We start from the raw sequence: 20216 nt of genomic DNA, 5'->3' as shown, positions 1-20216 counted from the left end.
GGGGACCCCCGCCAGCCAAGGTATTTGCTGCGGCAGTGGGTGGGGAGTGGTGGGGGGGGGGGGCTGAGACGGCAGGGGGGGGGAGCGGTGGCGGGGCAGCAGACCAAAATATGCTCCCCTACCTCGGGCTCTGGCCCTCTCCCACCGTGAGGTCTGGCTACGCCCTTGATTTGCACAAGTGGAAAAGTTCTAACGAGTTTAAAAAAAAGTTATTGAAGCAAATGTATGAACTGAACTGAAAAACACCTGTAAATAAGGGAAAAAAAAGCCACACAAACCAAAACGTTTTTGTCTGTGCATATCCTTAGCAAAAAGGGATAAAAGTAAGGAGAGAAAACCACTTTAACAGACTAAAAAGTCATTTCCAGTGACTGTGCTGTTTAGAGGCTGTCTGTACAATTAGCTAAGATGCAGGAGCAGGGAGGATAACGCATCCAATAAGACACATTGATAGTAAGGAGTCCTTTTTTTTTTTTTCTTCTTTCATCCAGGAATTATTCCTTCTATGCACTGGATAATCCAAACCTGAGACAGCTGTGGGATTGGAGCAAGCACAACCTTACCATCGCTCAGGGCAAGCTCTTCTTTCACTACAACCCCAAACTCTGTCTATCTGAAATCCACAAGATGGAAGAGATCTCCGGCACAAAGGGACGCCAGGAGAGGAACGATATAAACCTGAAAAGCAATGGTGACCAGGCCTCATGTAAGGATGGTGCACTTTAAGCATACATGGAGTTAACTTTTAAATTCATTCATAGACAGACATTATAAGAGGGATTTTATATCAAGATTCTTGTATAAGAACTCCCAAAAGGTGCCAGATCCAGCCCCCATAAGCTGATGCACAAATTTATACCTACTCAGAAGACTATCCCCCTGATATTCAGCACTATTTAACAGCCAGGCAATGATGGCTATGTAGGGGAGTGGAAACAGAGATTAAACAATGGGCTTCCTTGCTTACCGTAGACTTGCTGTGCTGTCTTCCACTCCTGTCTATTAAACATCCTGCAGCATCTCATAGGTTTGCTTGCTTTGTTATGAGTGAACGGGGATGACGGATGCGCAGGAGTCGGACCCGCTGGTCTTTCCCTCCCCCCCTTCCGAATCGCGAGTGGACCCGGACCCCCGCCCTGAGCCCTCACCCGCCTCCTGCACATTGGACAGTCGCCGCAGCCGCTCGCTTGCCGTCTCGCCGCCCTTCCTCTTCGTCCTCTCCGTCAGTCAGAATCCGGAGAGGAGAGGACGGGCAGCGGCGGTTTTTTGAGGGCGGTTAGTGTGCGCAGGTGGGTCGGGAGGTTGGCAGCCAGTCTGGAGCGTTTCCTAGGCAGGGGGAGGAATAGGGAAACACGCTCCGTGTGTTTCCCTACTCCTCCCCCTGGCTGCTACTCCTCCCCCTGCCTGTGTCGCTGTTTGCTGCTGACGTCAGTTTGATCTACTCCATGAAGCAGACCACCTCCGGCGGGAGCCATGGTCCCAGGCAGCCTCAGAACGTTGGAGGTGAGAATTATTATATAGGATACTGTACAGCCCGTCATTAAGTCTATCTCAGTTTTCCCCCCACCTCCCCCCCCTTCCCACCCCTATGCTCAGTCCCAGGTTAGCGCAATCAATAACAACCCCTATCTCCTAGAGAACTCCACTAGATATAGCAAATCGGTTATACCAAGAACGGGAGAGTTCTGTCTCTTCCGAATCTCCCCTACACACAAATGAGAAAAGAAAAGAAAGTCTTGTCCTGTTCGTTTAAAAAGTAGTACCATGTAACTTCCTTGAGTGTCCTCTAATCGTTGTACTTTTTGAAAGAGTAAAAAAAATCAATTTACGTTTACCCGTTCTACAGCATTCAGTATTTTGTAGACCTCTATCGTATCCTCTCAGCCGTCTCTTTTCCAAGCTTAAGATCCCTAACCTCTTAAGCCTTTCCTCATATAAGAGGAGTTCATAACCTTAATCATTTTGGTCATCCTTCTTTGAACCTGTTCTGCTTTATCTTTTTTTAAGATACAGCGACCAGAATTGCACACAATACTCAAGGTGTGGTCGCACCATGGAGTGATTTTTCTATCCCTTTCCTAATAATTCCTAGCTTTGTGTTTGTTTTTTTGGCCACTGCCACACACTGGCCAAAAAACTTCAGCATATTGGAGGAGATTCTATTTGTGGCACCTAAAAGATCAGCATTGAAATCGGTTCCGACTAAGCGTATTCTGTAATCGGCGCCTAGATTTAGGCATCGATTATAGAATATGCTTAGTTCATATTTCAGTGCCTAAATCTACGCGCATCCATTTACACCAGTGAAACCTTGGTGTAAATCCCTGTGCGTAGATTCAGGCGCACTAGGCCATATTCTATAACTAGGCACCTAAATTTTGGAACGCCCATGAAACACCCATTTCCCCGCCCATAACACACCCATTTTTGCCTGCACATATTAGAAGTTCAGTGCACATTGTTACAGAATACACTTAGCAAGTTGTGCACCTAAATTCTAATCAATGCCAATTAATGCTCATTATTGCTTGTTAAGCTTGTTAAGTTATGCACATTGTTAGACTCTGCACCAATATCTGTAGACGCACTATATAGAATCCGAGGGATTGTCCACAATGATACCTAGATCTTTTTCTTGGGTGTTAACTCCTAGGGTGGAACTTAAGATCAAATAACTATGATTTGAATTATTCCTCCCAATGTGCATCACTTTGCACACAGAGGTCCCCGCTCCATTTCCCGAAGCCTTTGCTGATCTGTATAACCCCTGCATTCTGGTTGGTTTTTATATATCTTTTACAGCTTTCTTCCCCTTTTACTGTTACCTCCAAAAGCAACCAGACAAGGAGAATCTTTAGCACTGTTTTTAGTATTTTATTTTTGTTTTTTTATGTGCACTGTTTTGTTTCTGAAAATTTCCTTGATTCCCTTTTTTCATTCAAGGAACCCATTTAACCCACACGAATGGCTGTAGTAAATATGCCATATAACCGTAGCCTGGAATATCTTGTACTTGAAAATATAGCATATTTATCTTAGCCTGCTGTTATTCATTTACCTGGTACGGACAGAGTCCACAGGTTGTAATTTTCTTTTAAATGCGGTGAACCATGTTCCCCTCTGCTACAGAAAACATGGTGCTATAAATTTTTTTTTTGTGGGAGGGGGAAATTATTTTTAGCCAGTAGATTGCTTTCATCTTGCTAGCTGAGGTTGCGTAGAAGAGAAAAATACTGTTTTGAAGAGATTTGAATTGGGTTTTTTTAGGTGTCAAAAGAGGGCAGTGACTGAAACTCTTATTTCTTCTTACTTCTTGTAGCTTGCAGTAAGATTTATCATGAATGCAATTTTCAAAAGCCTATCCATGTGTCTTGGGTGTATGAAAGTTATTCACCTTCTCTCCCCACTTAAGAGTATACATGGCAATCAACAATGCACGTATTGCTCACCCCCCCCCCCTCGCCCCAAGGAAACGTAGACAAGACTCAGAGGTGGGGTTAGGTTGGAGAAGGCAGTAACTGAATTTTGCATTTTCAAAGGTGTGTGAGTTAAGAGAGAAATTCCTTGGCCGACTCCAGGTAGGTATGTCGATCCTATAATGGCACCTGTGCATCAAGATGCCATTTAGTGTAAACCTGAATTGGCACACCTAAATGGCAGGTGTAAATTGGCATACCTAAATATGCCAAGTGGCATGTGTAACTTTTAATATTCTATGTTATGCACCTGTGTGGGAAACCCACCCATGCCCATGTATACACCCCCCTTCCAGTTACACGTTAAGGCACTTACATAAGCACATAAGCACCGCCATACTGGGAAAAGACCAAGGGTCCATCAAGCCCAGCATTTTGACTCCGACAGCTGCCAATCCAGGCTTCAAGAACCCGGCAACCCCCCCCCCCCCCCCCCCCCCGCCAAAAAAGAAAAATTAATAATGTTCAATGGACTTTTCCTTCAGGAATCTGTCCAAACCCCCCTTAAACTCCGTAAGGCCAGCTGCTGTCACTACATTCTCCGGCAACGAGTTCCAGAGTCCAACTACACGCTGAGTAAAGAAAAACTTTCTCCTATTTGTTTTAAATCTACCATGTTCTAGCTTCATCTTGTGTCCCCTGGTTCTATTATTGTTTGAAAGTGTAAACAAACGCTTCACATCTGTCCGCTCTACTCCGCTCATTATAGAATAGTGTGTAGCCCACTTACACATGAAACTGCCAATTTTGGCGCCTCTGACAAGCGTAAGTGGTGTGTAAGTGTAGGCACCAAGTTATAGAATTGCTGTGTAATTGTGCAAGGAAAAAGCAGATATAGTTGTTAAAGTACGCTTGTATTTCCTCCTTGATGATTGAAGCAATAGGAGATTTATCAGCCTCTGTGTTCTTGGTCGAGGTTTAGACTAGCCATAATAATGGTATGGCCACTAATTTATTTACACTATTATCAGTTTCTTGATAATCAAAAAAATTGAGGAAAACAAACTAGTACGACGACCCTTATACTTATCCTGCCTGGAGCCTTTGAGGTTTTAATTATTTAATTATTGAATTTCCTGCTAGTCCTCGATGATGTGTACCCTATAGCTAAACAGACTTTTTAAAGTATAAAGTCAGTTTCTTCATAATACATAGATATAAGCTCATATTGTCTGCAGGGTACATGTCTCCTGTCAAATTAACAGGATAGTTTCCAGACTGCACCTGAAAAAATGCTTCACTCTGCTTAATGCTTTCAACCTAATAAGGATAATAACTTCTGAAATTCTTTTAAGCAGATCCTTTGTTATCCCCTTTTGTGCTTGGCTGCCAGCCATCACATACAGAGGGGATCCCTTAAGTCCATATGCTAGTGATGGGTAAACACAGCATCACAGATGATGCATAAAACAAAATGAATTGCATATGACATCATCCATACTAGATCTGATGGTTTGTCCACCAACTGCATCAGGTATTTCAGATGCATATCTCCTGTCAGAAAGTGCACAGACCTGAGTTAGCTTAAAGCATTTGAAAGATGATGCTTGTGTGGGCAGTGGGAGTGCGTGCCTGTTGTATAGGGGAGTGTGTATATGCCAGGACTTGATGAGGAAGGAGGGTGCAAGCAATGTTTGTTATGCTTCTAATGCCATGCATTTTAGCCTAGATGCATTGCAAGCTGAAGGCAGTTGCACTACTGTTTTGGGTGATAACTGTTGCTCCATGCAGGGTTATCCTTACCACCCTTTTGCCACTAGGAATCCTCTGTGTTTATTGCACACTTGTTTTAAAATTCCTTTACCATTTTTGTCTCTGCCACCTCCTCTAGAAGGGCATTTCATGCATCCACCGCCCTTCTGGTGAAAAACTTTCCTGATGGCATTGCCTAGTTTAACTCCTTGGAGCCTAATACAGCACTACTACTACTACTACTACTACTACTTACCATTTCTATAGCGCTACTAGACGTACTGCAGGGGACTTAAGAGTGCTAGCAGCTCCTGCTTCTGCTTCAGGATACTTTTGTCCTAAGTATGTGTATGACATCTCTCTTATTTTGATAAGAGCACCTCTGAGAGGGCTTAACATGCAACATCACAATGTTACACTGGATTGCAAAGCTTTGGGTTGGATTCCCTCCAGCAGGAGTGTGTGAATTTAGACTCTGCGATTTGTGTCAATTTCACAAAGTTAGTTTTTATTGCAGTGGTATTTTGTAGAACATGCTTTATTCTATGTTTTTAAATGATTTACAAGATCTTGATGTTCCCATGGGCAGAGTTATGGTGTAGGGTAAGGGAGTGCACTTTGGTTGGCATTCTGTTAAAGGGGACAGAGTTAAGGTGGGCCAGTTTAAGGGTCCTTCTCTTAGCTAGGACAGGGCCCAGCTTTAGACTTATGCAACATAGGCAGCTGCAAAATTTGAAAGGTGTCATATGCCCAGGCCAAAGGGGAGCATGTTCTTTCTTTCTTTTGAGCCATATGCAGTCACTATGGCCTTCCTCTGCTCTTATGCCTCTCTCCCCCCCACCACCTCAGCCCTCTGGAATCTGCTGTCTGGCCTTGTCTGTGGGTGCCAAAATCTTAAATCAGTTAGACTAGTTTCTTCTTTCTTGTCCAGTGGAACTGGCCATTCCTACCCCTGGTAAATCTCCAGCAGCGCAACTTAGAATATGAGCCTCCTTTTGCAAGGAGTATGCATTTGGGGGTACATTTTAGAAGGCTTAAGTGTCATTTCCACATATAAATAGCTGCCTTATACAAAATGGCATGTCAAATAAGCAGCATACAGGATTTAAAATGTGCAGCAAGGAAATGTGTTTTGGGCATGGATTGGGAGGTCATTTGAAGTATTCATACTATCTATATACTCTGATTGGAATATTCTTCTGTATTTCTTATTCCGGAAATGGCAATCGCCACCACGGTATTTGTAAGCCACATTGAGCCTGCAAAGAGGTGGGAAAATGTGGGATATACATGCAGAAAATAAATAAATAAATATATTGTAGAAAGGCAATACACATACCTTAGAAATAGGACTCCAGTGCAATTAAAATCTTTAATTGTGATTAAAGTGTTTATTTATTTTCCACCACAGCACCTTGTGACTCTGGGCAAGTCATAAACCTCCATTGCCCCAGGTACAAATTAATATGTAAACCACTTTGATTGTAACCATAGAAAGGTGGTATATCAAATCCCATCCCCTTTCTAAAGAACTGATAATCTCCCTCCTTCCCACCCCCCAGATCCAACATCTCTCCCTTTATGAACCTTCCCTCCCTCTCTCTTTCCTTCAGGTCCATTATCTAGCACAGTGGCTAAACAACATTTTAAGTGTTACAAGGTGAAATGTGTTTTCTAACATGGAACATACCATTAGAAGCAAAGGGCTTGCATTCATTGGTTTTAAGTGGTGTGTGTTAAACATGAGGGTTATTGCCTTTCTTTTTTTTTTCTTTCTTGGTTCTGCAGGTGAAAACGAGCTGCTGAAGTTCTCCCTCATCAGAACATCCCATGACAAGGTCATGCTGAAGTGGGACGCCTATTGGCCCCCTGATTATCGGGACCTTCTGGGGTTCATGCTCTTTTACAAAGAAGCGTAAGTCAGCAAACAGGTGGAAAAGCTTCTGTCTGGGTTTTTTTTCCCAGTGCCATGGCTTTAGTTTTGGTGTCTTTAGGAAATTTTTGTTGCTGTTACCCTTTTAATATGCTTTGATTTTGAGATGTCATCTTCCACCCTGCTCAGAGGTTAATTTTGATTTCATTCCCTATGAACCCCTTCTACTCTCAGTTCAGAGACTTTGTTCGGTACGGTGGGACAGCAGAAAATCCTCAAACATTATAAATGTATGAAAGGGAAACTTGTATATGTTTTTATCATTAGTGTCTGCTCAACATGCATGAAGGAGCATGGGTTAGATCCATGAGAGTGGAATAAATTGCTGTGTGAATTAAGATTAGAGAGAAACCATTATATTTTAAAGAAAAAGCTAAAGACCGGTTATTTTTCAGCTTGGGATAAATAGTGGGAATTACAAAGTTTGGATTTTTATTGTGGATTAATTATATATTTGAAATAGTGTTAGAACTTGGCTGGGGTCATTCATTTGCTAGAAGGGATATTACTTATGTTAGTCACATCTAGGCAATTAATATCAGCAGCAGATCTCTGTGTTGAAATAGATTTGGACTATGTATGAGTTGATATTTTTGATTCAGGACTGTTAGGATTTTATGTTAGCAAGATGTTTAACTGAATTATTGTAAACCTTTTATTTCTTACTCTTTGTTCCTTACTTTGAATTTAGTTGATTGAAGTGGGCTACGAATCTCATTTTAAATTATATTAGTCTGTCATGCGGACAGCACCACTAGTCAGTCTCAATTATCCAATGTAAGCTGGATTGAGCTGTTGTTGGTTAAGTGAAAAGTCAAATAATACAGAAAACAATGGTAACCCCTTAATGCATGGAAAACATACTGTATGCATAAAGAACAGGGTATCTGTATTTAAAATACAGTATTGTTTATTAACACTAACCAGCAGCATGTGAAGCCGGAAAACAGGAATAGAACTTGTGCACTTCTTAACGGCAACACAATGACATCACTGGAGGGGGGTGTCTGTCAGATATGCCAGATGGATAATCGAGACTGAACTGTACTTCTTACGGGTTTTGGGCTGACAGAACTGCCTGTCTTGTTGAGCCTATCTGCCAGTCTTCTGCCTGAACTTATGAAAAATATTTTTTTATAAGATAAGAAGTACTTCCTTCAAGATCTGTTTTCCTGACATCACTATCTGTGTTTCCCTCTTCCAAGCAAATGGTTAATTTAAGTACTGTATGTTTTAATCTTCCTATCTGAGTGATACTCAAGGTATAAGTTGGGTAGGTGGGTGTGGAGCTAGAGTTGGTAGACATTACTAGGGCCTGTCAGGATGGAAGGAAGAGACTTTAGCTAGAAGTTGCTAGAAATGGGAGGGGAGCCAGGTATGACATCCCAGCATGTTGACGTTTGGGAGACCTAGGCTCAGTTCCCGTCCCAAGGCTCTGCACTGGTGCTGCCACCTGTAGGGTGGTTCCAGAGCAGCAGTGAATGAGCCTTGTTACAGGAGGTTACTGCCTTCACCTGGAGCCGTGATGGGATGGGTGTACAAATGAAAACATGTCAGTAGTGATTACTCTAAGTTTCAGTTAACCTTCCTTCTTTCTCCTTGCATTAGGGGTGAGCAGAGTTTGTACAGGTCTTGATTAGAATTAGAAGATAGTAGACTGGAGAAGACCAGGGAATGAGCACAGACAGTAAAATAACCATGATGCTTACTTCTCTCTTCCTCTCTCTCTTTTGTCAAAGTCCCTATCAAAATGTGACTGAGTTTGACGGCCAAGATGCCTGTGGCTCCAACAGCTGGACAGTGGTTGATGTTGACCCTCCCGCCCGGTCAAGTGACCCGAAGCAACAAGCCTTAGCAGGGTGGCTGCTGCGGGGCCTGAAACCCTGGACTCAGTATGCCATCTTTGTGAAAACGCTTGTCACTTTTTCTGATGAACGGAAGACATATGGGGCAAAGAGCGACATTATCTACATCCGGACCAATGACACTAGTACGCAATTTGCACAATCTTGCTGCATTTTCAGTCATGTTTAGGAAGAGGGTGTACAGATTAACAGACTGGGCACAGAGTTCATTCTCTCCCACATTAGCAGTGCATGGTTAGGACGATCTCATGCACCTTACACCCCCACTGAGTTGCATCAAGAATCTTACCAAGCTATTTGTGCCTTGTGACTTGCCCACTGTCATCCCTACCCCACCCACTTCATCACTGCCAATACAGTCTTTTTTGTGGGCTGGGAGCAATTTTTGCACCTGTCCGTATTTGTGCCATATGTGGCCACATCACTTGTACAGCCCTTGATGTGGTGCTGATGGCCTCCTTCACTTGTTGGTTTGCAGAGCTTTTCAAAGACTGATTTGTGACCCATTGAGCAAAAAGGTACCAAAAGTGGGGTATGTGATATATTTATACCACAAGATAGGATCAACTGCATAATCCTGCAAAATTTCGGGCCCGGTATGGACTAATTACATCTTTTAAAAATGAGAAACGTTTATGAATAAAAAAAAGTAATTAGCCCCAGGAATCACATACCCCACTTTAGATACCTGCAATTTTTAGGCTGTAAAACATGAAAAGCATCAAAGTTGTGAAAAAAATTGCATAGTCCCATTCTGCTGACCTTATAGTACACACAACTTTCAAAAATGAAAGTTGTCCCTCCAAATCTTTATAGTCCTTGTCTGTTATTTGTAACCATACCTTTGGTATCTTTTCACTTAGCAGGTCATTTCTTTTTTAATTGCAGCTCCTTCAGTACCATTGGATCCGATCTCCATTTCCAACTCCTCATCCCAGATTATTCTGAAGTGGAGGCCGCCATCTGAACCGAATGGGAACGTGACACATTATCTGGTCTACTGGCAGCAGCAGTTTGAGGATAATGAACTGTATGAACTTGATTACTGTATAAAGGGTAAGATTTCCTCCTACGTTCCATTTTACTCTTTGTAATCCTTCATCTCTGGATATCAGGGTCTAGATTTTGGTTATTTTCCTTGTTTCTCCTTTTTCGAGAGGTAGTTCAACCCAGTGTAAAATTCATCATCTATCACAAAGCATTTCCTGGGATTTATAACACCAAAACTGTAAGTTCTTCATTTCCACTGGGGAAGTGACAAGACAGGGTAAAATGTGCAGCAGGGAATAATGTTCTTGAGTAAGGGGACCTTTCCAACTTTGCAGGTAGTCAAAAATCAGTTACCCAGGGAGCTGATGGAATCTGTTGCTGCTTTGTAGTAGCTGGTTAACCAAATCAGAGAAGGTTTAAGTACATGGGATCAGGACCATAGTGAGGCATTTGTGGCCACCTGTAGAGGGCATAGTGGAGGTGGGGGGTGCTAAAAACCACACCCTGTTCATTGCCTTCTCTTCTTTGCCAGTATCTTCCCTTCTTGTCCTTATGCACTCCCCCCAAAATGCATCCATTGCCCTCCTGCAAGCCTCACCCCCAGAAGAAGCCTCTCTCCTGAAGAGCCCTGTACCCAAAAGACCATCCACCCCCTACCAAGGAATCCTCCCATCTCCCTTTAGGCCCCCCAGGGCCTACCTGAAGAATGGCCTGGTGGTCTAGGGTAGGGCAGGCAGCAGCAGCAATTCACAATTGCTTCTATCTATGCGGGCTTCGGGTTCAGAGTGGAGGCTACTGCTGGAGGACACGGCCACCATTGTGAACCCTGAGCTGGCACAGGCAGCAGCAGTTGGGCATTGCTGCTGTCTCCCTATCAGCAGATCTTTCAGGAATTCCTGAGAAGGGGAAGTACAGTGAGGTGGAGGATCCTCAGGAGGAGGTAGATGCTTTTTGGGGTGGGGAGAGGATCATTGGATGAATGTGCTTTGGGGGGGGGGGGGGCTTTAGGCAGGGGCTTCTGCAGGGTGATGGATTCTCTTTGGTATGAGGTTGAGGTGAAGGGGTGTCATGGTGAGAGAGTTGCACAGGGCCCAATTATAGCTTGCTATGGCCCTGCGGTGGATTGTGCTAGGTGAGGATAATAGATTAGATAACCTGAAGAAACTGTTGAGAACCTGTTTTTATACATTTCTGAAATATTTTGTTATGTTCTTATAAAAGAAGATAAAACCTTTTAAACTGCAGGTGGTTTGCCCCCCCCCCTCCTTCCCCCCCCCCCCCAAAAAAAAAAAAATGTGTGGCCTACTTTTATACTACACATATGAGTATGTCCCAGAGCTGCCATCTAACTCTCTATTGAGCTCAATCTAGAAATGACTGTGGCAGTCCACAAGGAGGTTGGAGTGCCAGGGAGAAGAGGGAACAAGTGCTTGCGTGGCTTGTACCAGACCCTTAATACCCAAAGAAAATTACCTTCCCATTGAGTTCCTCCATTTGAAGGCATATACAGTTGTGTGGTGGTACTTCACCCTTTCTGGCAGCATTTTGTCAATAATTGTTCAGCCAGTTGTCATAACTAAGTTCTGGATTCCATGGTGTAGGATTCTGCTGCCCACCACAGTGCCTAAATGGTGTGGGATTGGAAGAGCAAGCCACTGGGAGAAAGTTCACAGAGCTTTATTAAGAAAGTCTAATTCTGGAACGCACAGCCAGGGGCTGTGGGACACCTTTATTTTTGGTTGTTGGGGGAGGGGGAGGTGCAATCTAGTAACTGACACCATGCATGTCAAAATGTTGGCAAGGTTTAGTGGCATGGTCTGTGGAGTTGATATTCAAGGGGGTTTAACCAGGCAGGAAAAGCTCCTACTTGGTTAAGTACATAAGTATTGCCATACTGGGAAAGACCAAAGGTCCATTGAGCCCAGCATCCTGTTTCCAACAGTGGCCAATCCAGGTCACAAATACCCGGCAAGATCCAAAAATGTACAAAACATTTTATACTGCTTATCCCAGAAATAGTGGATTTTTCCCAAACCCATTTAATAATGGTCTATGGACTTTTCCTTTAGGAAGCCATCCAAACCTTTTTTAAACTCCGCTAAGCTAACTGCCTTTATCACATTTTCTGGCAACGAATTCCAGAGTTTAATTACACGTTGAGTGAAGAAAAATTTTCTCAGATTCGTTTTAAATTTACTACTTTGTAGCTTCATCGCAGTCCTAGTATTTTTGGAAAGCGTGAACAGACGCTTCACATCCACCCATTCAACTCCACTCATTATTTTATAGACCTCTATCATATCTCCCCTCAGCCGCCTTTTCTCCAAGCTGAAGAGCCCTAGCCGCTTTAGCCTTTCTTCATAGGGAAGTCGTCCCATCCCCTTTATCATTTTCGTCGCCCTTCTCTGCACCTTTTCTAATTCCACTATATCTTTTTTGAGATGCGGCGACCAGAATAGAACACAATATTCGAGGTGCGGTCGCACGATACAAAGGCAGTATAACATCCTCATTTTTGTTTTCCATTCCTTTCCTAATAATACCTAACATTCTATTTGCTTTCTTAGCCACAGCAGCACATGCACACTGAGTAGAAGGTTTCAATGTATCATCAACGACGACACCTAGATCCCTTTCTTGGTTCGCGACTCCTAACGTGGAACCTTGCATTACATAGCTATAATTCGGGTTCCTCTTTCCCACATGCATCACTTTGCACTTGCTCACATTAAACGTCATCTGCCATTTAGACGCCCAGTCTCGTAAGGTCCGCTTGTAATTTTTCACAATCCTCCTGCGATTTAACGACTTTGAATAACTTTGTGTCATCAGCAAATTTAATTACCTCACTAGTTACTCCCATCTCTAGGTCATTTATAAATATGTTAAAAATATGTTAAACCCCCATGAGTTGGCTGGCTACTGATATTCAGCAAAAGAAGGAAGTGGAAAACACAACTTCAAGAGATCAATCCGAGACACCAGGGTGAGATGCTCCAGGAAAGCTTTATTAGGACCCTACACGGTCCGTGTTTCGGCTTTTAAAAAAGCCTTCATCAGGGGTCGATCAGTGGATGCACAAAGTGTATACTGATTGACAATGGAGCACATGAAATATCGTCTCTGAGTAAAATGAAGTGTACTGCCTCGTACCGACAGATTCGATTTGAAATAGGAGCTGCCTTTTTCATGGTCTTCGCTTCGGCTTCTCGTCTCTGAGGACTTAGCTCCGGTATGCTGTTTCCAGACAGTCTGCTATTGAATCTGACTTGACTCGACCTCCGCTAGTTTTTGACGATCCCTGCTTGCTGCCAGCCTCGACCTCTGCTAGTTTCTGACGATCCCTGCTTGCTGCCAGCCTCGACGTCTGCTAGTTTCTGACGATCCCTGCTTGCTGCCAGCCTTGACCTCTGCTAGTTTCTGGCGATCCCTGCTTGCTGCCAGCCTCGACCTCTGCTAGTTTCTAACGATCCCTGCTTGCTGCCAGTCTCGACCTCTGCTAGTTCCTGACCAGCCTCGGCTGCTACTCTCAGGTCCATTGCCTGGTCCCTGTCCTCTCCACCCTTGGTCAGCCCATCATCCCCGCGGTTCCAGAAGTCCCGTTGGCCGCCTGCAGCTGGGAGCTCAACTCCCGGTGAACGGCAGTCACCACGGGTGAAGATAGGGGGTTGGTCGGCTGTCCTCTGGAGGACTGCGCTTCTAGCCACCTCTGCCCTCTGGAAGAACCCAAGGGCTCACATAGACCTGTATCCCAGAGGGGAACAAGACAAAAAGTTTGGATGGCTTCCTAAAGGAAAAGTCCATAGACCATTATTACAGTGAACTTGGGGAACATCCACTGCTTATTTCTGGGATAAGCAGCATAACATGTTTTGTACTTTTTTGGGATCTTGCCAGGTATTTGTGACCTGGATTGGCCACTGTTGGAAACAGGATGCTAGGCTTGATGGACCTTTGGTCTGTCCCAGCATGGCAATACTTATATACTTATGTTATGTACTTAAGTGCCTGTGTACAAATGATAGAAGCCTAAAACATAAGATGGGAGAGTTAGAATATGTAGCACTTAGTGATGAAGTAGATGTAATAGGTATCTCAGAGACGTGGTGGAAGGAGGTTAGTCAATGGAGCACTGTGTTAACAGGGTACAAATTATATTGCAATAATAGAGGGGATCAGATTGGAGGGGAGGTTGCTCTATATGTTAAAGAGGGGAATAAGTCAAACAGAATAAACGTTCTACATGAAACATAGCAGTGTGGAATCATGGATAGAAATTTATGTGTGAAGAGAAGGAGTATTCTTGTAGGGATGTACTACCATCTGTAAGGACAGAACGAAGAGATAGATGAAGAAATATTTACAGAAATTAGGAAAGTAGGCAAATTGGGCAATGGTATAATAATAATAGGTGATTTCAGTTACCAATCATACATCAAAAAACAGCAAATTCTACATAAATGATCTGTTTCAGAAGAATTGCTTAAATCATTAAAAGTGGAGAAAAAAAAGACCTCCTTAAAAAAGGAGACACACCTATCTGTAAGGCAAGCCTTCAATATATAGGTTTAAAAATACCATCTTGGAAGCCCAGACCATATGCATTCCATATATTTGGAAAGGTGGAAAGAAGAGAAAATTAGAACCTGCATGGCTAAAAGGTGAAGTGAAAGAGGCTATTAGAGCGAAAAGAATGGCCTTCCAAGAATGGAAAAAGGACCCAAATGAAGAAAATAAGAAGCAACATAAGCACTGGCATGTTACATTCAAAGCATTGATAAAGGCTAAAAGAGAATATGAAAAAAAACTTGCCGCAGAGACCAAAAATCACAGTACCAACTTCTTAAGGTACATCAGAAGCAGAAAGCCTGCTTGAGAATCTGTGGGACCGTTAGATCATGAAAGAGCAAAAGGGGCGCTCAGGGAGGACAAGGCTATAGCGGAGAAACAAAATGAATTCTTTGCTTCTGTCTTTATGTAACAGAAATAGTTTTCAAGGGTGATGATGAAGAGGAACTGAAAGAAATCTCGGTGAACCTGGAAGACATTGAGGCATATTTTCAAAGCACTTAGCCTTCCAAAGTTCCATAGGTTTCTATGGAACTTTGGAAGGCTAAGTGCTTTGAAAATATGCCTCATACTGAGCCAAATCGACAAATTAAAGAGTAGTAAATCACCTGAACTGGATGGCATGCATCCAAGGGTACTGAAAGAACTCGAACATGAAATTATTGATCTGTAACTGGTTGTTAAAGTCGTCCGTAGTACCTGAAGATTGGAGGGTAGCCAATGTGACGTCTGTTTTTAAAGAGGGTTCCGGGATGATCCGGGAAATAACAGACTCGTAAGCCTGATGTCAGTGCCGGGTAAAATGGTGGAAACTATTATAAAGAATAACATTACAGAACACATAAATAAACATGGCTTAATGGGCAGAGTCAGCATGGTTTCAGCCAAGGGAAATCTTGCCTGACCAATTAACTTCATTTCTTTGAAGGTGTGAATACACATGTAAATAAAGGTGTGCCTGTTGATGTAGTGTATCTAGATTTTCAGAAAGCTTTTGACAGAGTTCTTCGTGAGAGCCTCCTGAGAAAATTAAAGAATCATGGGATAGGAGGCAATGATTTGTGGTGGATTAGGAATTGGTTATTGGACAGAAAACAGAGGGTAGAGTTAATGACCATTTCTCTCAATGGAGGAGGGTGAATAAAAGAGTGCTTCAGGGATCTGTACTGAGACCGGTGCTATTTAACATATTTATAAATGATCTGGAAATCAGAATGACAGGTGAGGTGATTACATTTGCAGATGAGACATAACTATTCAAGGTTGTTAAAACACGTGCAGACTGTGAAAAATTGCAGGAAGACCTTAGGAAATTGGAAGAACCTGCCAGCGAGTGGGAAAACGTGGGGTATAAGTGTTGTTTGTTTGTTTATTTATTTGTTGCATTTGTGCCCCAATATAAATAAATAAGACTGGGTATCTAAATGGCAGCTGAAATTTAATGTGGCAAAATGATGCACATTGGGAGGAATAATCCGAATCAGTTACCTGATGTTAGGGTCCACCTTGGGGGTCAGCACCCAAGGAAAAGATCTAGGTGTTATTGTGGACAGTATGCTGAAATCTTCTGCCCAGTGTGTGGCAGTGGCCAAAAAAAGCAAGCAAGATTCTAGGAATTATTAGGAATGGAATGGTAAAGACTTTCCTGTTCGAAAAAGCATATCCTAATGATCCAACTTAAATACCTGAATCCAACAACTCAAATAGACCCAAATGTGATATGAACTTACTGAACTTTACATAACCTTACTCTGTGTTTCCTAATTTGTCTGTACATATCTATTTCATTTAATAACAGCACTCTATATTTGTTCATAACCGGAGGAGGCTTTCGCCCCACAGCGCTATGTAAGCCACACTGAGCCTGCAAATAGGTGGGAAAATGTGGGGTACAAATGTAACAAATAAAAAAATAAATAAGACCAAGAATACTATAATGCCTTTGTTTTGGGTCCATGTTGCGACCTCACTTTGAGTATTGCATTCAGTTCTGGTCACCGTATCTCAAAAAATATATAGCAGATTTAGAAAAAGTTCAAAGAAGAGCAACCAAAATGATAAAGGAGGAATTGAACTCCTCTCACATGAGGAAAGGCTAAAGATGTCAGGGCTGTTCAGCTTGGAAAAGACATATCTGAGGGGAGATATGATTAAGGTCTACAAAATCCTGAGTGGTGTAGAATGAGTAGAAGTGAATAGATGTTTTACTCTTCCAAAAATACAAAGACTAAGGGACACTCAATGAAGTTACATGGAAATACTTTTAAAACAAATAGAGGAAATATTTTTCACTCAATGAATAGTTAATCTCTGGACCTTTTTGCCGGAGGATGTAGTAACAGCGGTGTCACAAAATGCCTAGCACCTGCCTGGGGTTACCCTGCGGCCACCTTAAGGGTCTGCCCAGCACTGCCCAGACTCTCCTGCAACTGGGCTTGCGCTCTATACTAGCACCCTTCTCCCACTTCCTGGGTCCCACTCGCCTCTGGGCTAGTCTTCCATTCTCAAGTTATCCCCGGTGATTTCTAGGACACTGGGGCCACACTCCAGGAGTCCCACAGTTTCTAGAAATCACCCACAGAAGCAAAAACATAAACCAGGATTCTTAGTCAGTCCAGAACAAACAGGGCTAGTAAATGAATTGATTTATTATCATTAAAAATTTGAACACTGAACGTTTGAAAAACCAGATGGAAAAGTACAGCAAACAATAACAGATATCTAAAACAAGGATCTACATTATAGCTGTCTAACACTTGTTACTACCTGGGTAGCACCCAGTGGAGTTCAGGAACTTAGCTGTACAGGAGCCTTGAACAGGATTTCAAGGCAGAGATGTTTCACCTCTGTACCCCCACACTGAGATTAAAGAAAGATCCAATACCTTCAGGCTAGATTTGAAGTCCAGAGCCCAGAGCACCAACCTTTGAAAGTATCTGGCCAATGGTACTGCAAGTTCCCCTTTTCTCAAGGCTAAATTGAAATAGAGAAAGTAATCTTTTCTGCAACAGCTTTAAAACTGAAAACAAGCACCATCTGCTGGCCAATTTGAAGAAATACATTTTCATAAAATTATTTATTTACAATTCACAGGACTGAAAACGCATGCTGTTAGCGTGTCTGGGTTTAAAAAAAGGTTTGGACAAATTTCTGGAGAAGTCCATAGTGTGCTATTAAAATAGACATGGGGAAACCACTGCTTGACCCAGGGGCGTAGCCAGACAACAGATTTTTGGTGGATCTAGGCAAGAAGTGGGTGGGCACCAGGCGTTTTCCTACCCCCCCCCCACCCCACGTTTCTTTCTACCTTGGCAGTCTGCAGCAGGCATGCGCTGAAAACTGAGCATGTGCAGGTGCTGGTATTGGTATTGTGGAAAGTAGCGTTTTCGTTACCATCAGGGGGAAGTCTTCAGCTTGGGATCCCTACCAGCTACAGCTAAATGTGTGCTACTGTTGGGTGGGCCTGAGCCCTAAGTGGGTGGGCCCCGGCCCACCCAGGCCCACCTGTGACTATGCCACTGGCTTGGCCTGGGATTGGTAGCATGGAATGTTGCTACTATTTGAGTCTCTTCCAGGTACTTGTGACCTGATTGGCCACTGCTGGAAGCAGGATACTGGGCTAGATGGACCATTGATCTGATCCAGTATTGTTATTCTTATGTTCTTATGAAAAGAAAAGAACTACAAAATTGTATAGGACAGAAATCCATGCATTCCAAAGAAGACAGGAAAAAGAATTTAGAAAAAAAAAAAGCTTGAGGGTCAAAGGACCTATCAATAAATAGGTTGAGGCTGCAGGCATTGGAGCATGTAACCTCTCTCAAAGATTTCTCTTGCATTTTAAGTAAAAACGAGAGGCTTGGTACAAGGTCTCACAGATGCGATTATTTTCCTTGGCTTGCTTAGACTAATGAGTAAAAGGAAGACGGTGCACAGCAGTATACCCTAGTTGCAGGCCGGTTGCTTTTTTAACTTCTGTAAACAGGCAGTACAATCACACATTGACCGTGCCTTTGATAAGTAATATTCTTCTCAGTCAGTTGGTACATGGAGTGAAGTCGCTAGGCTTTCCTTGGATGGCTGCAGCCTACCAAGCAGAGAGCCTATGTTGTATATGTTTTAATTTGTGGCAGTGGATACAGACCACTGCTCTGCAGGTTTTGTGCAAATAGGCAAAACTGCATATGCATACCACCATTTATTTAAAAGGCTTATATCCTGCTGTTTCCAAAGTTTAATGCAGTTTAGAACACGTATATAAGCATCACTACATTAACTAAAACAGTCACAGTTCTAAAATGAAAAAACACCATATAAACATTAAAATTCATTATTCAGCCAGCCGGGCTTCGACACTGAATATCCGGTTTATGCAGAACTGGCTAATGCATATCCAGTTAAGTCGATATTCAGTTCTTAACCAACCATTGATTACCACCTTCCTTCCCCATGTCCCACCCTTCTCTCAAACTTCTACCCGTCTAGATTATTTATTACAGTTACAACACATGCAGCGTATATATATATTCAGACAATCATTTGGTCTGATTACTATAAAGATCTATTAAGTGCGACCACATCCATCATGTATCATCTGGAAGTCCTACTTTCAGTGCTATTTAACCGACCAGAAACGGCTGCTGACCGGTTAAGTAACATTTTACCTAACCGCTAATATTCAGTGCGAGATTATCTCTGCTGAATATTGCCAGTTTGCCCTGGAAAGATAACTGGTTGTATTATGTAATAATCAGCAACATTCAGTGCTGACCAGCTAAGTTTAGCGGTCAAATCGGACCACCTAAATAGTAGTCCTATCTTTGGCCGCTATAAACTTGAGCAGGCCAAAAAAACTAGGATGTTCAATGCCAATCACAGGAAATAGCATCAGTGCCAATCTCGGCACTTAGATGGGCTGCATGCTGAATCTTGGCCTCCCTATATCCTTCACTTTGTTGAACATATTAATAAGGAGGATGATCACTTCTCTGCCCATTAATTTATAAAATTCAGCTCTAAAGCTGTCAAGGCATGGAGCTTTGGCTGGTGAGCTTTGTTTTATTGCCCATTCCACTTCCTCTGGTGATATTTGGGAGTTCAGTATGTCCCTATCCTCCTGGGTAATCTCTAAGGGACCCTTTTACAAAAGCATGCCAAAATGTGGCCTGTGGTAGTGTGGGTGTGTGTATTGGATGTGCACTGGACCATTTCTCAACTGCATCTGGAAAAAAGGGGGAATTTTGGCCGAGAAATGGACGTGCGGCTAAAGGAAAACCACCTTGCATCTATTTATGGCCTGAGCCCTTAATGCCACCAATCGACTTAGTGGTAAGGGCTCACGTGTTACCCGCGAGGTAACCATCCAGCGCACGCCAACTGCCGATTACCACCGAGAACATCCCCACAGTAGAAAATAGAAAATTATTTTCTACCACGTGTTTTGAGTGCATGCCAAATTCAGAATTACCACTCGTGGCACGTGGTAGCCAGGCAGTAATGCTGATTTGGCACATGCTGGAAGCATGTAGGCCCTTATGTGCCTTTGTAAAAGGGCCCCTAAATTTAAGTATCAGCTATCCTGTAGGCCTTCCTCCTTGGGCGGAGTATATAGTTTCTCATAAAACTCCCTCAAGGTCGTGCTAATTTTCTCATGTGCATTTACATTTATCCCATCTACATTCTTCAAGGCAA

The 20216-nt window shown here is 42.9% G+C and overlaps 1 protein-coding gene across 1 annotated transcript in view; it reads left to right on the top strand.

Annotated features, from left to right (window-relative positions):
- The window catches only part of INSR (insulin receptor), a 428464-nt gene that overhangs the window by 326447 nt on the left and 81801 nt on the right, over positions 1-20216 (top strand). The window contains exons 6-9 of the mRNA XM_030218585.1: positions 492-706; positions 6957-7083; positions 8841-9091; positions 9855-10022. Of these exons, the coding sequence (XP_030074445.1) occupies positions 492-706; positions 6957-7083; positions 8841-9091; positions 9855-10022 (761 nt within the window). The remainder of the gene's footprint in view (positions 1-491; positions 707-6956; positions 7084-8840; positions 9092-9854; positions 10023-20216) is intronic.

This window comes from Microcaecilia unicolor, chromosome 11 (assembly GCF_901765095.1).
Source record: "Microcaecilia unicolor chromosome 11, aMicUni1.1, whole genome shotgun sequence".
NCBI classification, from domain to species: domain Eukaryota; kingdom Metazoa; phylum Chordata; class Amphibia; order Gymnophiona; family Siphonopidae; genus Microcaecilia; species Microcaecilia unicolor.
This window is presented reverse-complemented; position numbering and strand designations above follow the sequence as displayed.